Consider the following 20,691-nt stretch of genomic DNA (forward strand, 5'->3'; position numbering starts at 1 on the left):
GCTGAAAGGGAAATTTCACCAAGAGGAAAACACCAGTTGCTTTGTTTTGTGGCGTTTATTGTTAAAAGCGGGATAATAGCACTCCCATTTCATGCAATCGGGATGCCATTGGTTGCATCCATAGATAGGGGAGCTTTTGAAATATTGAATTCTTTTCAATAGTTTTCCAACATTCAAGAAAATTAAAAATATATTAACAGTTAAGCTTAGCCTATAATCCTAGCCTTTTATATAATTACTGTTTAAAATAGTAGTAAGGATTCTAGTCAAACTCCCTCTAATAAAAAAAAACACTGATTACAGGTTCTTAGCCAATTACTTATGTGGTACCCCGAAGTCTCCAAATTTTTGTATACAATCTGCTTTAGTAAAGCGAATTAAAATTGGAAGAGCTTACAAATGCCGTGCGTATTTGATGACTTGTTGAATGCCTTTTCACGGATGTTTAGTGGCGACGGGGAAGACCTGGTTGAATTTGCCATACTCCAAAATGTTGAGTTTGAACTTCCGGGGATTTTGCATGCAGGCTGGATCTCGTTGCAGTTGTAGTTCGTGGTGGTGGTGGTGGATTTGATGGTTGTATATATATACAGGTATACAATAGAGAGACAGAACATTAGTATAATCCTTTTCAATAATTTAAATAAGACAACAATCATTAAGCCTAGCCTTAAAACTAGTTTAAAAATGAAGTGATCATAAATGAGTAAAATAATTACAACAAAACAAAAATGGTTTCTCTGCCCAAAGCCTAAGGGCTTTTGGAGTTCCGTGATCGCTTCTGATTTTGTTTATCTGCATGTGTTAGTTTTGAGGAAGTTCATATTTAGTAAGGTTGTTATTCAAGATTTGGAATCGATTCACTTAATTCTGGACCTGAATATGTTCATTGGAAGGTCACGCACTTAAGGTTTCACGTTAAGTTGCTGTTGAATTCAGACGAGTTTCGATTTGCGGATCTTGCACGATTTTGGTAGTTAAAAGTATGCAAAGATGGTTGAATTTTTAAGGAGGTAGTGAAGACCAACGCTGTTACAAATTTTCAGCACACCGCGCCAAATGTTAAAATTATTTCCGACAGCATACATTTTTCCACCTTTGTTGATCCTGGAAAAAAGTATTCGTCGCTGAATCCATGTTGAATTTAATCCATATGAATCCTTCCGTATAATTTTATTTCCGAAGTATGGCATCATCGATAATAAAGTACGCCTTCTAAAATCCAAGGCTACTTCAGAGCAAATCTTCAACATTGTTTTGAATGTTTCCTGTGATGCTTTCTGTATAATTTTCCGTTGAATTATTTTCCATCTAAAAACTTTAAACCCTACGAAGAACAGTTGGTCCTAAATAAGCGAAGACTTCAGCCTAAGAACGGGAGTAAGTCAAGTCCTAACTTTGTAACGAAAGGGAATCGCGATCTAAAGAAATATATACACAAATTTTTAAACAGGGCCAAGAGAGTTGCATCCGCAGTCCGAAAAAGGACACTAACATCCGAAAAGCTCGGAAATCAGGTACAAAATCGAATAGGGCTTCATGCCAGCTAGTCTGCTCTATATGAAGTTCGATTCAAATAGCAATAGCAGCTGCATTTTTGCAATCAACTTGCACACCATCGGCGGCATATGGCAAACTGAAAGTGTCGAGCCATTCCTTGCACTTTTCGGAGCTATCGAAAGCCAGAATATTGGTAATATAGTCAACGCTAATGTTGGGACGATAACTGAAAAGAAACGAATGATTATCACTAACAATGACAATTTAGTGGATATAATATACTCACGACTTAATAATGACTCGCAATGCAGCTTTGCGCTCTCTCTCCAGGAACCACTCAATCATGTGGCCGGACATTAGAGGCGCCGTCTTGTACAGGGAGAACAATTTGCAGTAGTTGCCCAGCGCCCACGCAGATCGGAACTGAAGAGCGTGCGCAATGACAGGATTTTCACGTTGATCAGCCGTAATCGAACGCATGACAGTGGTGATGTCTGGAAACCATAAGCTGTGTTAATTTTAATCGAAAATATATGAAACGAAGTCAAACATACCCAGAGTATTCTTTGTGAAAATGTAGTAGAGTATGCGATAGGCGGTGAACTCGAGGGCGTTGGCGTTTTTACCACCGATTTCCATGTACAGCATCTTAAGTTGCGTCTGGCACTGATTGAACTCCTCGTGGTCACCCTTCTCCATGGCAATGCGTGCGTGTGTCTCGTACACCTCAACCGTAAACTGATCACGAATACCCTGGACCTGTGAGTACATTTGAGTTAACACTATTTCATATCTTTACTCCGCGCATACTTACAGTCAAATCCTGCCTTATGGACTTAAGCTGATCACACGCATAGTGATAATCCTGATTGGCACGCCATTTTCCTTTCACATTAACAAGCGAGTGGGTGAGAACCTCCACAGGTCGCACCTCTGACGGAGACGGCGCCTTTGTAAGACGCAAAAATGACTTTTCTAGATCCCTACAAGTTCCTACAATGTGCAAATCGAGAAGATCTAAACTGCTAGCCGCCTCTGTGTCCTCGTAGAAAGATGACCGTTGGTGCTGCTGCTGTTGCTGCACCATTTTCTTCTTGTTCTTGGCCGTGGTGAGACCAAACGGTGAGCTTGCAATGGCGACGACCGATTTCTTGGCCGAGCTGGAGCCCTGCTGTGAGAATCGTGCCGCACGCTGTTGCAAGCGCGCTGTGTCATCATCAACGGCACCGCCAACAGACGACTGATTGTAAAAGTGAGGTGTTTCCTTTTTTTTCATCTGTGCTGATGCCATGGCAGCCGCGCGCTTGCCCTTCTTCATTAGCATTTTTTGCTGCTTGCGGGATAAATTCGCGGTGAGTGGTATGAAATTTAAAGATTCGATCGAGCCCGATTTGCGGATAACCTTACGCGCCGGTGGACCGCTGGCATCGCTACTGCGGGAGCACGATCGGGAGCGGGGGGATCGCGAACGGGAACGCGAACGAGAGCGCGAACGCGAGTACCGCTTCTTGCTCGAGTACTTTAACGAGTTTGAAGATGATGGCGACCTGCGAAGGATATAAACATACTGGTTTAGGACACAGTTTCAATTCGATCAATAGAGATCATAAAACTCACCGCGAACGACTCCTGGAGTACTTGGACGTCGAAGAGTGATGCGAACCGTAGCCGGACGAGGACTTGTTGAACTGATTGCCCTTCTGCTTGAACTGATTCACTACACCCGTGGAACCCTTGGCAGGCGACTTATCCGCTTCGCGGTCTCTCTCTCGCTCCCGCTCCTGTTCTTGCTTCTTCTGAAAGTAGTTGCTTCGCTGCTGCTGCGGCGGTGGCACATTGCTTAGCACCACATCAATGCCGTCCCTCTCGCTGTGCACCGTCGGCATGGGCTCGTTGTCCCAGTCGCGTGTCCACAGCTCGTTGCGATTGGCCGCCGCTATAATCTTGCCTTTCAGACATATGTCGATCTGATCCTTATCCAGATCAGTGTTGCACTTGGAATAGCAACGGGCAACATATTGGTTGAGGGAATTCGGCCAGGAGTCGCTTGAAGCCATTTGAAAACTGTTCGGCCGCTTAAAATTTGGTGTTTGGGATGGAGCCTCTCCCGCTCCTTGTGCTGCCTTGTGCTCCTGGTGCTGCTGCTGCTTCTGGTGTTGGGGATTCTCTGTGGGTGCCACAATGGCCAGGGGTAATGGTGGTGGTGGTTTGCTCAAGTCCGGATTAATTGGTACACCTACATCGCTGGCGCTAATGATGGGCGGCGGTGGAGCTTGGGGTGTGGCTGGGGTTTGATTGGCAAACGGATTGCTATATGCTGATTGCTCAAAGTTCTTGTTTTTGTTATTCCGCTTGCGCTTCTTTTTGTTGCTGTTGTTGTTATTGTACAATTGCATGACCTGTTGCTGTTGTTGATGATGTTGTTGTTGTTGATTTTGTTGTTGTTGATGTTGTTGTTGTTGATGTTGTTGATGCTGTTGTTGTTGAAGCTGTTGCTGTTGATGCTGTTGTTGTTGCTGCAGGGGATTTGGAGCACCGGCCAAACGCTTTTGGTTTAAATTCAAATTAAAACGTATTCCGCCGAAATTCTTTTGCTGCTGCTGTTGTTGCTGCTGCTGTTGTTGTTGCTTGTTTTGGCCAGGTGGCTGACCTATTTTCGGAGGCGGCGGAGGGGGCGGCCCTGAGGGTAGAGGCGGCGGTGCAGCCAGCGCATTGCTGAAGCCCGGCGGCGCATTTGACGCACTGACCGTCGAGGTTACCTGCTGTTGCTGCTGCTGCTGGTAGCGCACATAGTACTGGTAGTACTGCTGATACTGCTGCTGGTAGGCAGCATTCTGGTTGGCATACCAGGCGTAGTTGCTCCACTGCTGGGCGAGCTGGGCGGGATTAGCGCCCTGCTGCTGCTGTTGCTGCATCTCCTGCAGCTGCGGAATCAGGGGCGGCGGAGCACTCATGGCATCTGACATGGCACTCCCACAATCTCCCTCTCTTGGTCCTTTGCTAATTTCTTTTTTTACCTGAACTTACCTTTGGGTTTTTGCGATTTCGGCCCCTGATTTCATGACAAAGGGCACCAAAAATGGGAAAAATGTGCGCATTAGTCTGTGTGCATTGGTGGGTGTGTGTGTGTGTTGGCATGTGACGCCATTTTTATTTCTTACCTACTTCTTGGTCACCGAGAACTGGCACTTTCTGCTTCGATTTGCGAGTTTGAATCGCCGTTTTCGCCAAAATAACTTATTAAAAAGGATGCGCAGTGCAAAAATATATCTGCATACGCACGAAAACACTCGGAATACGCTACTTTTTGCTTTATTTTCTCACGATATATAAACACGTCCGAACAGTTGAACTATTTTTTCGTATAAAGAAAAAGAGACAGTATAATCGATGAATAGAGATGTCGCAGCGCTCAGTGTGACCGTAGCTTGCTGAGCCGAAAATCCATTACCGTAATTAAAAAGATGCGCGCCATACTAGCGGCGGAGGAACTGTGGAATATGGAACATGGAGACGTTTTTTATTTATTTATTTCTTCGTTATTTGGAGGTGGATTTTAATTTAAATTTTAATACAATAATGTTAAGAAAAGAAAGGTCTTAGTATCTATGTACGACTACGCTAATTTGGCGCGCATGCTTAAAAGATTCAACTCGCCCAAAAAATGATATTAAATCGTTAATTTCAAATCTATTTTTAATAGTAAGACTGTATTGTAGAACAATAAAACATTAAAATATAAGGTATAATACGGTTCAGTTTTAAGATTCCATTAATTTAAAACAACTAAAACGGAAACAGCCAAAATCATCATGAGATAAGCTAGGAAAACACTTATACATACAAATTATTTATTTATATTTATCATGTATAGTAAAATCATAGTCAATAGTACACATTTTTTTCAACAGTGAAAACCCCATGAAACTCCAATCCTATGGGCTCCACCAATGGGATCTACCCCATCGAAGGCCAAATGATAGCCAACATCGATGTTCTCCCCAATCTTTGACTGGTAGACGAACCCCATTCTGGAGTCCTCCCGCAGCTTGGCCTTCACCATGGTGCCATTTTGGAAGTCGTACTGAACCCCAATGGCAAACTGTTTTACATTTTCCGAACTGTAGAGATTCGTCTTGATGGCAAAGGCCCAGGCTTCGCCGATCCTTTGGAAGATCGAGCCTCGAAGGTCCTCGAAATTCTCGCTACAAGTAAAATATATTGGAATGTTAAATATATTATCTAAGTTATTGGACAACCTACAGTTTCAGACCCACTTCGGTCCTCCCATTATTGTAGCCCAGGCACAGGGCGTGCTTATCGAATCCCTTTTCGTCAAAGTTATACTCCGTTCGATATCCCAGCACCCAATTCTCTACAGGCGCCACCAGGATGTAGCCCTGAAATAGGGGTTCGTTGTACAGAGGCACCACCAGTTCCACCTTCACGGGATCGCGCTCCAACCCGCACTTCAGCTTCGTTTGAAAGCTCACTCTACAGGGTTTAATTTGCATAGTTTTTAATGTTAAGAAAATTCTGAAAAATTGAGCACACTCACTCGTCTTTTGTGACGATTGTGGACTTGAGCAGCCCATACAATCGACTGCCAAAGTTCATGCCGCGCACAGCGATCTCCGAGAGAAGATCATTGTTGGTGAACCAGCCGAGGGACGTGCTGTAGTTGCCCACTTCCTTGAACACCTCCAAGCCGCCAAAGACGTCCTTCATGGTGGGATAGCCCTCGCCGAACGTGTTCAGATAGAATTCGTTTTCAGTTCGCGTGGTGCAGTGCATCTGCCAGGCGCCGATCTTGAAGCCATTGATGAGACAATCCTTCGCCAAGGCGCCCACATGGAAGTAGGTGGGCATTTCGCCCTCTGCCGTTGGCGAGGGTATAATCTCCACTTCGACTTCCTTGGGTGGCTTTTCGGGCTCTTCCTGTTTAGGTGGCTCCTGCTTGGAGGCATCCTTCTTAGATGACTTCTGTTTGCTTGGCTCCGGCTTAGGTGGCTCCGGCTGCTCCTTATTCGGATTACTGGCCACTGTGGTGGGTCGGCCGCGCATCTTGTTCCGGCGAAACAAGTTGCGCAATCGTTGCTTCATATTTGTCATTTTGAAAAAACGTTAAAAAAATAGCAAAAATAAATAGGTATAAATTTAAAATTTTGAATAAACGATCTGACACTGGAAACATAAACTTCTGATTTGTTTAAGTTTTCCTCCATCATGACATAGAAAGGAATACAAACGTATGTTCGCTAGCCATCCTACATATTGAAGTACCATGATGAGCCGAACTTGTGCTTCCCATTGATGGGATCACTTCCTTCGAAGCCAACGTGGAACAGAACTTCGATGTCATCGCGAAGTTTTTTCTGAAAAATAAGCCCAATGCGGGAATCTCCGCGCACTTTGGCCTTCAGCATGCTTTCAGGTTCCCATTCGTACTGACCTCCAATGGAGACACTCTTGGCACTCACGTTTCCATACAGATTGGCCTTCAAGGCCACGGCCCACTTTTCACCAATGCGCTGGAAGATTGATCCTCGCAGAGTCTCGAAATTCTCACTGAAATATAGATATAGTTTTTTTTTTGAGGATGTGGGGTGTAACCTACAGTTTCAGTCCGACTTCTGTGACATCGTTGCTGAATCCGCCGCAAAAAGCATGCATATTGAACTCCCTATCCTCCACATTGAACACCGTGCGGTAGCCCAGCAGGTAATTCTTGACAGGCTGCATCATAATGTAGCCCATCATTAGGGGTTCCTTGTAGATGGGAATATACATTTCCACTTTGCCAGGATTGCGATCGAAGCCACACTTCAGCTTGCATTGGAACTCGCGTCTGTAAAGCATTATATTTACTTACGAAAGGCAATCTCCTTAATCCCTTCTAGCGAACTCAAATCCCACTTACCCTTCAATGCAGCTGATCATAGACTTCAATATAGCGGACCATGTGCCACCCAGCCCAGCACCATGCACTCCAAGATCCGATAGCAAGTCTCCATCCGACAACCAGGCGAGGGATGCGTGAAAGTTTCCACTCTCCTTGTACGCCTCCAAGCCGCCAAAGACGTCCTTCATGGTGGGATAACCCTCGCCGAAGCTGCTCAAATAGAAATCATTTTCCGTTTTCGAGGTGCACTGCAGCTTCCAGCGGCCAATGGTGTAGCCGTGGGTGAGGCACATCTTGGCCAGCAGCCCAACGTGGAAGTAGCTGGGCATCTCACCCTCCATCGGTGGTGGCGGCACAATCTCCACCTTGTTCTCCGTCTTAGCATCTTCCGCACTCCGGTTGTCCTGGACATTGCCAACACCCTCATCATGGGGTTCCAGGTAATCCGATGCCGCCCGCTTTCGCTTGTTCCACCTGAACAAGTTCCGTATCCGGTGTCTCATGGGCATTGTGCCATATAAAAAGTACAAGAATTAAATAAAAATTTTATTAAACACACTTGAAATTTTGGAGTTCTTTGGAAAATGAATGAATAGTAAAATCGAAGCAGCTGTGATCCAAATAAAAATGTTATTTACTTTTAATTTATTATATTTTTTAAACTGTTGCTTAAATTGCTTAAATAATTACTCATATTATTATATTGCCATTATGAACGAAATATATTTGTCATTTGAATAAAGATAAACTTAAAGATAAATTTAGAAATTGAAATCGTTGAGTGATGTGGCAGCCGCATCAGCACTGGAGGGCAATGCCCACGCCGAACCGATGGTTTCCGTCCTTAAAGTTATTGCAATCCAGCACGGCGGATATGGAGGCGGTGATGCCCTCGCGCAGCTTCTGCTCGTAGCCCAGGCCCAGCTCCACCAGGTTGTTGACCTTGGCGCGTATGAGGGCGTCCTCCTCCAAGTGGTAGATCATGCCCAGATTGACGACCACATCTCCGCCTTGCTGTTCGCCCTCGGCTTCGCCGCCGCCGCCGGCTCCCTTGGTAACCTCGACACCGGCATCGATCTTCTCGCTCGCCTTGTAGAACAGCGAGGCCAGCCAGGTGTCGCCGTTCTTCCTGCAAATTGATTAAATGGCTTAAGATGAAGTCTTCCCACATCCCCTCACCCTGGGAACTTACAGCTCGCCATGGAGGGTGGCAGTTTCGTTTGTCCAGCCAAGAGCCACCTTCCAGCCCTTGAGTTCGGTGTTGCCAACGTCAAATTCGGTGCCCACGCCGCCGAGGAACTCCTTGTGGCCCACAACCAGCGAGCAGTTGAGTATCGGCTCCGAGTTCAGCCCAATGTCGGCCAGGAAGTTAAAGTTGTCCTGGGCATAGCCCATCTTGAACTTGCCATCCGCCTCGCTGTTGACCAGAGTCACAAGGAAATGTTAATATAACTTAAGGATGCTACCCCTAACCTATACCCAAAGGATTACGCACTTTGATCCCGGCTGAAACTTGGCCTCGACGGCCAGCATCAGCCCCTGTGCCAACTTATCCCGCTGCATAATCTCGCCGAAGAGCCAGTTGTCCGTGTTCCACCGCTCGGTGAGGGTCAGGCCATGGTCCTCGATCTTGTACTTGCTCTGCAGCGAGCCGGACACCTTGCTGTTGTCCTGGCTGGCGAAGCCGGTGGTGAAGAACTCGATGCCCGAATTGGTCAGGGTCTTGCAGTCGATCTGCCAGATGCCCGGATGGTAGCCGCGCTTGAAGAGATCGCGGGCCAGCTTGCCCAGATCCGGGTATGTCGGCGTTTTGGCGGCCATTGCGGGCGGTATGAATAGGTGGTATGGTATATAAGGCCCGACTAATTTCGAAATTTTTTGTGTCTACTTTTCAACAGCCTCGATTAGCCGAAAATTTATATCTAATGCTGCCTGATCCAGTATCGAGTTTTATACAGGCTGGAAGACCTGTGAACTGAAACGCATGGAGTCCTGTGCCTAACCGAAAAAGTTCAGAGTTTCAAGCAGACAGTACAAGGTACTTATCTTATCATAAAGATGTCCTTTCAAGCTTAAATCCTTAAATTAAGCTAATGTTTTCCCAAACCTTCCACCACCAACGCTGCAATCAAGATACTTTATTTCTTCTCGATTTATTTCTCAGGTAAATGCACAACGAAAAGTTAAGGATTGTTATTAAGGATGTGGTTGTGGTGTTACGTGTGTCCTAGTTTCGCCGCAGGATTTTGCAGGCAATCCGTAAAGCCTTGAGAACTGAAACAAATGCAAAGCCTTTTGAGCCATAATATTCCTTTCCATTTTGTTTTTTTGTTTAATAGGTAAATGTATTTTTACTGCACTTTTGTCAACAACAATTTCGCTAATATTCAATGCACTAATCAAAGCTACATCCAACGACGACGGACTGACCTGACCGACCCATCGATTGCACCACCCATCCATCCCCCTGCATCGTTTGTTTGGCAGTGTCTCTCCTGCAGATTCGCGTGGTTGGGGAGGAAGTGGGCGGATGTGGTGATGGCAGATCCAATCGAATCGTTAAGATGTGCAGATTCTCTTTATATTTGACTGTGTGTTGTTTGTTTTTGAAGAATATCGTATCTTTTATTTTGTTTGATCTTGTTGTTGTTTCTGCACTTGTCTGGCTGCTGTTGTTATTGTTGTTGTTGTTGGGCGTGTGGGGATGTTAGACAACGTTCAAGGATTCCACGACTGGCGGAAAACCATGGACTTAGGCCTCCAGCTCCAGACCCACACCGATCTTGTGGCCGCCGGCATTGAAGTTCTTGCCATCGACCAGCGTGGACAGGGTCAGGGTGACTCCGTCGCGCAGCTTCTGCTGGTAGCCCAGACCCACCTGGCTGGCGTTGTTCACCTTGGCGCGCACGCTGGCATCATCATCCAGCTGGTACTTGGCGCCGATGGCGAACTTGGTGTTGCTGGTGCCGCTGGCCCACGACAGCTGCACACCCACATCCAGCTTGTCCGAAGTGCGTTGGAAGATCGAGCCGCTGAACTCCTGGCCATCGTTGCTAAACACCGGACAAGGCAACCATTAGTTTGCATTGATTTCAGCCATGTGTGGCAAGTGCAATACTTACACAGCTGTGTGCAGAACAAAGTCCTTGGTGGTGTAGCCAAGGGCAAAGTTGTTGGTGGTCAGCTTGGACTGTTGTGTGTCAAATGCGGTCTGGTAACCGGCCAACCATCCCTGGTAGCCAAGCACGGCAGAGGCATTGATCAAGGGGCCCTTCAGATCAATGTTCACATCCGAATCGGCCTTGACGTTCTCATGGCCGTAGGCAACCTTGAACTTGCCGTTCTTGTTTCTGATGAATTTGAATTATATAAGAAATATTATTCTGCAGAGAACACATATGTAATAACATCTGATCCTTACCCAGACTGAGGAGCGAAGTTGCCCTCCAGGGACAGCTTCAGACCCTCGAGGAGCTGATCTTGGACAGCAACCTCGGTGAACAGGGTGTTGTCTGTGTTCCACTTCTCGGTGAGGGTCAGGCCGTAGTCCTTGACCTTGTACTTGGTCTCCAGGGAGCCGAAGACCTTTCCAGACTCCTGGTTGGAGTGTCCGGCTGTGTTGAACTCAATGCCCGACGAGGTCTTGGTCTTCAGATCGAGCTTCCACAGGCCAAAGTTGTAGCCTTTGCTGAAGATGTCGCGAGCCTGTTTGCCCAAATCGCTGTATGATGGAGGAGCCATCTGGAATGGATTGAAATGGAATGCATTAAATCGCACCGTCAATTAGTTGGGAATAATCGATAATCATGACGATAATGGTACTTATTGCGAAATCATTTCACTCGCCATGTCATTAATTGCGTTTAGCGAACGATAAGTTTAATCTTATCAGCAACATAATGATTATTACTTTTTTGCTCGACTTGATTTCAAAATGTTCTATCGGCCGCAAATGAAAAGTGAAAACTAAAAGACGCCAGAAAACAGCATCAGCATGGACTAAGAATTTCGCGGGCCATTTCCCCTTTTCACTTTGGCTAAATGTCAATTTTGTGCGGCAAAAATAAATAAATCAATTTAACTTAGTGTTCAAGGCGGCCACATGCACAGAATCAGCAACTGAAGCAGCGCAAGTTCTGACTGACTGACTGATGAGGGGGTCAATGCACGTCTGGGCAAAAGTGGCGCGGAAAATAGAAGCGAAGATGGAAAACCAATAGTGACTAAATCTGTACTCCAAAAAATTAAGGGTTTTGTATACCAATGAAAATGTAAACCCATTTAAATCCCAATTTATTTTTAAAATATTTGTACAGGTTTTCTAAACTAAAATTTTAATAAAACTACTGATCCCTGAAGATTTTCCCTATTAATCTGGCCACAGGTGTTCCTGTATGTTTACGTTCTGTTCTTGCTGGCATTAATTGCTGGTCAGTTCAGTCCCGTTACGCTAGCGATCATTGACTCAGAAGCTAACTGCACATTTGCAACGTCTGCTTTGGTCTCTGCTTCGCTGTTTCTATTTGCGTGACGTCAAGAATGCGACACACAGTCGCGGTAGGAACATTAGTCGCGGTGATTACACAGAAAAATGAATTTCTATCCCAAATTCAGCATAAAAAATAGCAATTTACATATGAACATGAACAAAAATAAGCCAAAATATCTAATTGAATTTATTGTATAGATATAGCAATATAAATATTTCATGCTGTGTAGACTGAGGAAGGGTGTTGTGGTGGGGAAAAATTTCGGCAATCAAGGCGGAAAATTATGAAAAGCAGCGGTCAGCAGACAAAAATCTTTATGGCCGGCAGCCAAACGTTAAATGGGATGGGCTCCTATTGTTCCGGAAGTCAGGTGATATAACCTGGTTACTAGATGCTGAAAATAATACTATCAGGTGGATATCCCGGCGAAAATGAATCAGCATCTCGTTGACGATGACCTTGACAAGCAGGTTATAAAGTGGGTTGTAGGGTGGATGTGCAGCACATTTTTTCGCCAGTTGCATAACAGCAGGGAAATCGATGGGGCAAATGGAAAGCTAAGTGAATAGCTGCACGAAAAGGTGGGCTATTGATTTTCCAGGTGACGTCACTGCGAAAATACCACCCACAATCGCAAAGTGCACCCACCTCCTCACATGACCACAAACAAACAAAACGACGATAAAGAACGGTGAAGAGTGAAATCGAAAATGTTTATTGAGCGAGCTGCAGTCTGGTGGATGGCAACATGACGATAACGAACGGAATTGATCAAAACAATCTAAACGAGAGCGCAAACACATTGGTCTGCGACATGCGTTACGTAACGGAAATTCGCCAGGCACTTTTCCATCGCTTTCTCTGCTTCTTTGCCCCCTTTTTTTCGCCGGCAGCTGCTGCCAATGAACTGCGAAGGCATTGGTGTGCGTGGGCTGTGCATGTGTGTGTGATAGCTAACCGGCTTAATATCCCCTTTAAATTTCGGATTTATCAATTAATTATTGTGTCATTTGGTGATAAGAAGCTTGCTTTCCGTCAGCCAACAAAAAAAGTGATCAGCCCTTTTGCTTTTCGTTCATGCGCGTGTCTACTTGCAATTTTTTCATTTCGAGGTTATGAAATCACTGACACCGAAAATCCTGGTTTTCCTTCTACCCAAGGGATATCCATTACATTTCACTGATTTCAGAGGGTGTTTAGTCCTGAACTACTTACTTTTGATGAGTTTAAGTTTGGTTAGAGTGTAATGCGAAACGCAGAGGAACAGAGACACCACGACAAACGTACACCACAAAATTTTGTAATTCTGTGCCTGAGTGTTACCAGCCCTAAAAATTCACCCAATGATTATTGCCTAAAAAAAGCTGCAAGATATGCTGCCTGGTAACACTGCCCCACGCACAATGGTCACACTTTTTGTAACGGAAATTCGAAAATTAACGGTTACTTAAAATGATTATTGAAATTCAATAATTCTTTTAAGAAATACTTTATTTTAAAAACAATTAGCTTGCATCAAAGTGTTCTTTTTTTAGATAAAAGTGTTGCATGCAAGTGTAAGCTTGAGGGTTATGGAAAAGTAAATGTGCTTTAAGAAAGGTATAATCCAAAGCAATAAACATATTACAACTTTATTGATTGACACCAATCAAGAGTGTGCGATGCACTTTTTATTTTTAGACGAATCTGCGTGCAGGGCCGCCAATCGACCGCGTAATCCCATTCGGATGGGCCAAAAGCGAGACCAGTGCATTTGCCGTGCGGCGACAGAATGTTGAAGGCCCGTCTGCAGGAGGACGCCGTGCTGGGACGCTGCTTGGCCACCTCGTGCTCCGTGGAGCGGGGCGAGCTGGTTCTGGAAGAGCTACCCTTCGCACGCGGACCCAAGCGCGACAGCGGAATCGTGTGCCTCGGTTGCTACCAGTTCCTGCAGTTCGGAGAGGACGGCGATTCGCTGGACCGCTGCGAACTCTGCGATTGGCCGCTGTGCGGATCGTGCGCCGACGACGAAGACGTCACGGAGCACCGCGGAGAGTGCCATGTCTTCTCCGCCGCACGTGTCACTTTCGCCGGGAATGTGAGCGATGATGGCGTCTGCCCGCAGTTGGATTGCATAACCATATTGAGGTTAGTTCGAGGGCGCTCCAGCGGGGCGGGGATGATGGTGCTGGGGCATCCGGACAGCAGGGGCAACTAGGGGCTACCAGAGGAACCTGTGCGCTCTGTCAGAATATTAGTTTTGGCAGCAGCGGCCCATTTCTCGCAGATCGCAGGCTAGCCGGCAAATACAGATTCTCATGGCGACTCTACGTCAAAGAAGGCGGACGGATGGATCAACAAGTCTGTGAAAGGGACAGTGGAGCAAATTACTCAGAAAATAATAAATAAATAGTTAAATTTAAAAGTGCATGAAAGTAAGGAGAAAATTATGGCTTAAAGTTATGAAAATAACCAGTATTATGACAAAATAAAAGGATATATGATAGTCGAGGCATGTTATGGTTAATGTACCATAATGGAGGAGTTAAAACCTTTTAATTATTTAATTTACGAAAAAGTAAGATATTTAAGAAATATCTTTTATATTATATCGTTCTAGAAATAGAACCATGTTTTATCAAAAACATTTGTTAAAAACTAGAATATCTCACCTACAACCTCGCATGCCCACTGTTCATCGCATTTTTGATGCTTTATGTCGGAGCAGGCAGAAATGTGGTCATGTAGTGGGGAGGAGGGCATCATCCGTGAGGTTTGCCCATGATATGAGATCTGAGATCTGAGTGCGGCCAGCCGGCATCAGTCAGTGAAATGACATCGCCGCCAACGCTGTCGGTGAATCGGACAGCGGTTCAGTGGAGTCCGGTCTGCGGACGCTATCTGGTGGCCAAGGGAGCGACCCGTGGCCACGGTCTGCTGATCGAAGAGCTGCCCTTTGCCGTCGGGCCCAAGTGCAATGGACCGGTGGTGTGCCTGGGTTGCTACGAACCCGACCCAGATCCGGAGGAGGAGCTGTGCAGCGAATGTGGCTGGCCGCTGTGCGCGGAGTGCGCCCAGCAAGCGGATAACGCCCATTTCCAGCTGGAGTGCCGAGAGCTGAAGGATGCTCGGGCACGATTCTTCCGCCTGCCCAGCGGGAGCAGCCACTGCCCGCAATTGGACTGTATTATGCCGCTCAGGTGAAGACCAGCGGGTGAAACAAAAATAGACCACCAGGCACCAAGCAAACTGATAGCGTCACTATTTTATCCGCCCAAGATGAAAGTTATATACAAAGAGATTCATTAACAATTAAGAAAGAGAAAGATTTTCAATTTAATGTAGTTAGTTATATTTAATAGGTTACTTGTGCTGCTTCATATGATTCTCATTTGGAATACCCCTCTAAACTATTTACTTTTAGGGTTCTGTTGGCCAAGGAGGCGAATCCGGAGCGATGGGACAACGAGGTGGCACCCATGGAGCACCACAAGGAGGAGCGCCAGAAGGACGCGGATGTCTGGCATGCGGATCGCGTTAATATCGCTCAGTATTTGCGCGGTCCCTGCCAACTGGCCAATCGATTCAGCGAGGAGCTGATCATGCAGGTGGTGGGTGTGCTGGAGGTGAACGCCTTCGAGGCGCGCAGTCCCAAGGGCTATCCACTGAGATGCCTCTTTCCCTACACCGGCATTCTGGCCCACAACTGCGTGCCGAACACAGCCAGGAGCATCTATCCCAGCGAGGGATACAAGTGAGTTGTAAATAGTTCTCTAGTTCAAGATGTCTAGAATTACATTTCCTCATAAATGTCTTCCTCTTCCAAAGAATCCGACTGCGCGCCATGGTGGACTTGGAGGAGGGTCAGCCCCTGCACCACAGCTACACCTACACATTGGATGGCACTGCCCAGAGACAGAAGCACCTGAAGCAGGGCAAGTTCTTCACCTGCCAATGCGAACGCTGCCAGGATCCCACCGAATTGGGAACGCACTTCTCCAGCCTGAAGTGTGGTCAGTGCGCCGAAGGATTCCAAGTGCCCAGGCAGCCAACAGGTGAGCAGACGAGATCCTCTAGAAAGTGATTAGCTGACCTTATCCACTTCATAGAACCGGATACCAGCTGGAGCTGCGCGAGCTGTGGCTCCGACACCAGCAATGCGGATGCACTGGCGATGCTGCAATCCCTGCAATCCGAGGTGAATGCCGTGCAAGCGCTGCCCATGGCAGCTAAGCGGCTGGAGGAGATCGAACGACTGTTGCGCAAGTACAAATCGCTGCTCCATCCGCTGCACTTTATAGCCACCGGGCTGAGGCAGCTGCTCATCGAGATGTACGGGCGAGTTCAGGGCTACGAGATGGTACAACTGCCGGACCACCAGTTGGAGCGCAAGGCGGAGCTGTGCCGCCAAGTGCTGAGAGTGCTGAACACCTTCGAGCCGGGTCTGAGTCGCACACGCGCCATGAATCTCTACGAGCTGCACGTGCCGCTGGTGCTGCTGGCCAAAAGTGGCTTCATAGCCGGCAAACTGAAGGGCGGCGAGTTGCGTGCCCGCCTCGTCGACGCCATAGATCTGCTGAAGGAGTGTGTGGAGATCCTCGAGTTCGAGGACAAGAGCTCCCAGGAGGGAGTGCTGTGCGTGGTGGCCAAGCAGGCGCTGAAACAGCTCACCCTGAGCGTCGAGGGACTGGGAAGCGAACTCGATTGATTACTTATGCATATCGGTTAGCTTTATTGGGAACAGTTCTGGGTTTCTAGGGACACAAACTGCTGATGTTGGTGTTACATTTAAAATCTTCTTGGTGCGCTGGTCGATGGTCGTAAATGTCAAAAGAACAATAAACTACAAAACTAAACGGTGATTACAATTATTACAAACTAATGCTGCACAGTATTCTGTAATTGAGTGGTTTGATCTCAGTTTTATTTTTTGGTATATGCGTCATTCTTCGGGTATATCGTAAATGCTTTTAATAAGGACTTAGTTCCTAGCTCGGTACATATTGCTATGTAGTATTGTATACAGTTGAGATTTATCTACGTCTCAAACTAGAAGGTGCTGCTTACTTGGATACTGGTAAAAAATACCCCGGGTGGCCGAAGAATGCATCGGTGTACAAATAATCAACGCAGCATTCTAAAACAAGCAGCTGCACAAAAGTTCCTTACAAAATAGCCGTGTTCATTTTGAGTATGCTCCTGTTGGCCGCGACGCTGCTGCTTTCTATGTATTTATAATTTTAAAAGATTATAAACTAAAGCATAAATTAAGTTGGAATCTGCATATAATACACAATACGAAATACGATTCAATTTGACTGGCTGCGGGCGGGGGGATGGGTCGTTTAAAAATAATCACACACACAATGATTAAAAACTAAAAACACTCGGGGGCTCTTCTAGCCGCACAGCAAACGCAAGGACAAAATATAAAGAATATTTCCTGACCCTAGACCTCGTGGCTCAGTAGAGGCGTATCGTGGTAGCGGGAGGCGTGATTCAGACTGGTGCAGGGCAGCAGCCACAGCGCCGGATGTCCGCGTCCGAACACATCCGCCAGCAGCTGGTACTTGCGCCGATTGGGCCGGTAGGTGCCCTTCTGCTGTATCGCCTCCACGGCCGTCTCGTCGTACAGAATCGCGTGCAGCTGGTCCACCATGATGGCCGTAACGAACAGGCCGAACAGCGCCGACACCAGCATTAGGATAACCGAGTGAATCCTGAAATGCAGGGATATAAGTTAAATATTACTCATAATACACTTAAATAGCTTTTCCAAGTAACGCATTCATTGTTTAAGAACTAACAAAGCAATACTTCTCAATCTTGCATTGCAATTGATGCAATTTCGCTTAGCATTCGATTCAGGCAAACCCAAATAAGGTTCTAGCTTTTGCTATTGTTGCTGTGGCATAGGAAACTTACATTCGCAACTGGGTTTCAATCACGTTCTGGCTGCACTCCTCGCAGGGCCACACCCAGGAACCGACGATAAGGGCAATGGAGTAGAGCGACAGCAGCGCCACGTAGATGAGAAACTGCAGGAAGTACTTCTGGTTGCGCTCGCCCACACAGTTGTTGATCCAGGGACAGTGGTGATCCATGCGCCGGATGCAACGCTTGCAGATGCGACAATGGTGGGCACGCGGCGGCCTATATGTTTCGCAGCGGGTGCACACGGTCCACTCGCTGCTGTGTCCATTACCGGGCGGAGGATTGTTTTTGTTGGTCGTGTGCAGGTCGGAGAAGTCCAGACGGTTGGCGGGCAGCGGCACAGTGCCTGGATCGGAGAAGACGGCCTTGGAATGGGACATGGCCAACAGGAAGACGACGGTGTTGAAGAGCACCACATGGAAGGACATCCAGAGGCTGCCGCCAAGTGGGTAGATATATATATAATGACGTCATGGCGCGTACAGTATGCATTACTCACCTGCCCGGCATGGTGGTCAGAATGATCCAGCGGATGACCACATAGTCGGCGTACAGAACTGCTCCGTAGGTGACCACCAGGCAGGCGATGCCACAGGGATCCCGGATAAAGACCATTGCTCTGCTGCCTGCGTCTTGTTGGACTGACCTGGGTGCTATTGCCACTCTGCCCCTTCTATTTAATTCAATTAGAAACCGAAGGGGCTGATGTTCCTAGCCCCCCACCCCCTGAAAATCGTGGGGCGAAAAATAACAATTGTTGCTGTAGTTCCTCGGCGCGACTGGCGAGCACCGCTCCACTGCTCCGCGGGATACGAGGCTCCTGGTGGCTGTCTCGTCGGCTGCCGCACTTTGCCCACTCACTGGTGGGTGCACGATTCACAAATCGAGCGTTTCATCGAATTTTTATGGCTTATTTTACGCTTCAAATTGTCATTTATTTATTTAGGGTGACCGTTTGCGGGAAGCGCGAAAATATTACACAGCAGACGAATTGGAACTAAGTAAGGCATGAGCGTAGCACACTTAATTTAAAAGGGGATAAATTAGAAGAAGGTATTGTAAACAAATGGTACATTTTAAGTAATATACGTTTCTGCCTTTTTATGCAGTTCCAGGTATTAAATCAAGATTAATATATTTCTATGTAGATTTTTAAAAATATACTCCATGCTTCATGAAATCTTATAAACCGTTTATTAAACATAATAGTAAAATCTGAAATAAGTCGTTACACAATGCAAACTCGAAACCAGTTAATTCCTGGCCGTGTTCTCCTTGCCGCGCTCCCGTTTCTGCAGCTGCAGCTCCCTTTCGGCCATTCCCGCCTTGACCCAATAGTGGGTCATCACATCCACCAAGGTGATGCGGCCCTTGCTTTCCTTGCGAAGCAGCTGCAAAGATGAAATCCATGTTTAATAAATGAATTTTCAAGGAAACATCTTTCAACTCACTCCGCCAATCAGTTCCTTGCAGCCCTTGGACAAATGCGATGGGTAGGAGATCTCCATGCGCCGGATCTTGCTGTAGGTGCTCTCCGTGCTGTTCGACTCGAAGGGCGGGCAGCCGACGACGAACTCGTAGCACAGAATGCCCAGACACCACTGGTCAACCGAGTCGTCGTACGAGTTCCCGTCCACCATCTCCGGCGGCAGATAGTCCAGGGTGCCGCACAGCGTCCTTCGCTTGTTGTTCGGCGTGTGCGCCGACCAACCAAAGTCGGCCAGCTTCAGATCGTCCGTGCTGGTTAGCAGAATGTTCTCCGGCTTCAGATCCCGATGGATCACGTTGTTCAGATGACAGTAGTTGAGGGCATTCGCCACCTGGTAGGTGTACTTCGCAGACCGCGGTTCATCGAATCGATGATTGGGTGCGCCACGCAGATGCTTGAACAGCTCGCCCTCGGAGGCAATTTCCAGGGCCAAATAGATGCGGCTCTCGTCGTGGAACCAGGTGAGCAAGCGCAGGATGTGTGGGTGCTTCAGCCGCGACTGGATCTCGATCTCGCGCAGAACCTGACGCTGCACGCAGCCCTTGCGCAGCTCCTCCTTGAACATCACCTTCATGGCCACCAGGTAGTGCGAGTGGCGCTCCCGCGCCAAGTAGACACGTCCGAATTTGCCGCGTCCCAAGTGGGCGCCCATCTCGAAGTCCCGGGGACTCCAATCGTATCTGGAGGGAGCAGATTAAGTACGAATCGGATACTTTAGCTTATTGTTTGTACGTACGGCTGTCCGTATGCGTCGTGGGACATCATCTTGAGGCACATATTCTTGATCGGCTCCTGGTGCTCCTCGGGCACCTTGGCCAGCAGGTGTGGCAGGTGGTTGCGGTTGGCGTGCTTCGCGCGGGAAAGCGTCATGGCGCTGGCTTGTTAATTATTATATTATGATTTTCAAGTAAATTAATTATTTTAAGTTGTATTTTCTATGAGCGTCCCTTTTGTTTGCGCGTTTTTTTCGAATGCTGAGATTAGTGTGACCGCATGCTAGAATCGAGTTATGCTGTGACTTTAGGTGAAGCAGTTAAGTCACTGTATTTTTAAAATCGGCCAACATATAATAAAATATTTCAATGTTTCTTCAAACAAAACAAAAATCTTTTAGTGTTGTTCTTATATTGTGCATGATATTAAAATATAAACTTTCCTATAGTTAGAGAAAAGTTTGAGCGATGTGCATATAAAACTGTTTAATTCTAATAAGCCATAGTTACCAGTGCTCAAATCAGATTAGATGTGGAATAGATTTATGTTATAGGTTGTCTACATTTATCTGATTAGATGTGGCATACATTTATATTATTGCTTGTCTACATTTATCTATGTATACAATGTCAATAATACCTTTTATATCAAAATAAAAATATTTCGCATAATATAAGTCTCGA

The 20,691-nt window shown here is 46.6% G+C and overlaps 8 protein-coding genes across 14 annotated transcripts; 1 reads left to right on the forward strand and 7 right to left on the reverse strand.

Annotated features, from left to right (window-relative positions):
- Positions 1-40: 40 nt before the first annotated feature.
- On the reverse strand, positions 41-4,955 carry LOC6731892 (leukocyte receptor cluster member 8 homolog). The gene is made up of 6 exons (XM_039298376.1): positions 4,666-4,955; positions 3,118-4,552; positions 2,315-3,047; positions 2,055-2,259; positions 1,787-1,994; positions 41-1,726 (listed from the first exon to the last, which is right to left on the reverse strand). Exons 2-6 carry the CDS (start codon positions 4,464-4,466, stop codon positions 1,573-1,575), a joined length of 2,649 nt encoding a protein of 882 aa, XP_039154310.1. The 5' UTR covers positions 4,467-4,552; positions 4,666-4,955; the 3' UTR covers positions 41-1,572.
- A 386-nt stretch (positions 4,956-5,341) lies between these two features.
- LOC6731893 (voltage-dependent anion-selective channel) lies at positions 5,342-6,624 on the reverse strand. Its single transcript, XM_016178459.3, has 3 exons — positions 6,059-6,624; positions 5,764-5,994; positions 5,342-5,705 (listed from the first exon to the last, which is right to left on the reverse strand). Exons 1-3 carry the CDS (start codon positions 6,610-6,612, stop codon positions 5,405-5,407), a joined length of 1,086 nt encoding a protein of 361 aa, XP_016024562.1. The 5' UTR covers positions 6,613-6,624; the 3' UTR covers positions 5,342-5,404.
- Positions 6,617-8,013, reverse strand: LOC6731894 (voltage-dependent anion-selective channel). 4 transcript variants are annotated; one of them, XM_044922340.1, is made up of 4 exons: positions 7,421-8,012; positions 7,118-7,348; positions 6,981-7,068; positions 6,617-6,917 (listed from the first exon to the last, which is right to left on the reverse strand). In XM_044922340.1, exons 1-4 carry the CDS (start codon positions 7,909-7,911, stop codon positions 6,768-6,770), a joined length of 960 nt encoding a protein of 319 aa, XP_044778275.1. In that variant the 5' UTR covers positions 7,912-8,012; the 3' UTR covers positions 6,617-6,767. The 4 variants fall into 4 exon arrangements, 3 of the variants coding, with proteins under 3 accessions (XP_044778275.1, XP_016024564.1, XP_002079029.1); XM_016178458.3 differs by having other exon boundaries at positions 6,617-7,068; positions 7,421-7,612; positions 7,737-7,878; XM_002078993.3 differs by having other exon boundaries at positions 6,617-7,068; positions 7,421-8,011.
- An 87-nt stretch (positions 8,014-8,100) lies between these two features.
- LOC6731895 (voltage-dependent anion-selective channel) lies at positions 8,101-9,386 on the reverse strand. Its single transcript, XM_002078994.4, has 3 exons — positions 8,898-9,386; positions 8,595-8,819; positions 8,101-8,531 (listed from the first exon to the last, which is right to left on the reverse strand). The coding sequence occupies exons 1-3, from the start codon at positions 9,221-9,223 to the stop codon at positions 8,201-8,203; spliced, it is 882 nt and encodes a 293-aa protein (XP_002079030.1). The 5' UTR covers positions 9,224-9,386; the 3' UTR covers positions 8,101-8,200.
- A 150-nt stretch (positions 9,387-9,536) lies between these two features.
- On the reverse strand, positions 9,537-13,258 carry LOC6731896 (voltage-dependent anion-selective channel). Of its 2 annotated transcripts, none has more exons than XM_016178456.3 (4): positions 13,108-13,258; positions 10,824-11,143; positions 10,525-10,752; positions 9,537-10,455 (listed from the first exon to the last, which is right to left on the reverse strand). In XM_016178456.3, the coding sequence occupies exons 2-4, from the start codon at positions 11,141-11,143 to the stop codon at positions 10,155-10,157; spliced, it is 849 nt and encodes a 282-aa protein (XP_016024566.1). In that variant the 5' UTR covers positions 13,108-13,258; the 3' UTR covers positions 9,537-10,154. The 2 variants fall into 2 exon arrangements, with proteins under 2 accessions (XP_016024566.1, XP_016024565.1); XM_016178455.3 differs by lacking the exon at positions 13,108-13,258 and adding an exon at positions 11,313-11,365.
- A 339-nt stretch (positions 13,259-13,597) lies between these two features.
- On the forward strand, positions 13,598-16,731 carry LOC6731899 (SET domain-containing protein SmydA-8). 3 transcript variants are annotated; one of them, XM_016179962.3, is made up of 4 exons: positions 13,598-14,019; positions 15,296-15,625; positions 15,700-15,926; positions 15,981-16,731. In XM_016179962.3, exons 1-4 carry the CDS (start codon positions 13,664-13,666, stop codon positions 16,577-16,579), a joined length of 1,512 nt encoding a protein of 503 aa, XP_016024568.1. In that variant the 5' UTR covers positions 13,598-13,663; the 3' UTR covers positions 16,580-16,731. The 3 variants fall into 3 exon arrangements, with proteins under 3 accessions (XP_016024568.1, XP_016024567.1, XP_039147165.1); XM_016179961.3 differs by lacking the exon at positions 13,598-14,019 and adding an exon at positions 14,684-15,071; XM_039291231.2 differs by lacking the exon at positions 13,598-14,019 and having other exon boundaries at positions 15,493-15,632.
- Positions 16,580-18,789, reverse strand: LOC6731900 (palmitoyltransferase ZDHHC3). The gene is made up of 3 exons (XM_002078999.4): positions 18,305-18,789; positions 17,797-18,240; positions 16,580-17,591 (listed from the first exon to the last, which is right to left on the reverse strand). Exons 1-3 carry the CDS (start codon positions 18,418-18,420, stop codon positions 17,321-17,323), a joined length of 831 nt encoding a protein of 276 aa, XP_002079035.1. The 5' UTR covers positions 18,421-18,789; the 3' UTR covers positions 16,580-17,320.
- Positions 18,790-18,976: 187 nt separating this feature from the next.
- LOC6731901 (aurora kinase B) lies at positions 18,977-20,302 on the reverse strand. Its single transcript, XM_002079000.4, has 3 exons — positions 20,031-20,302; positions 19,257-19,974; positions 18,977-19,196 (listed from the first exon to the last, which is right to left on the reverse strand). Exons 1-3 carry the CDS (start codon positions 20,162-20,164, stop codon positions 19,059-19,061), a joined length of 990 nt encoding a protein of 329 aa, XP_002079036.1. The 5' UTR covers positions 20,165-20,302; the 3' UTR covers positions 18,977-19,058.
- Positions 20,303-20,691: the final 389 nt, after the last annotated feature.

Source organism: Drosophila simulans, chromosome 2L (assembly GCF_016746395.2).
Source record: "Drosophila simulans strain w501 chromosome 2L, Prin_Dsim_3.1, whole genome shotgun sequence".
Taxonomy (NCBI): domain Eukaryota; kingdom Metazoa; phylum Arthropoda; class Insecta; order Diptera; family Drosophilidae; genus Drosophila; species Drosophila simulans.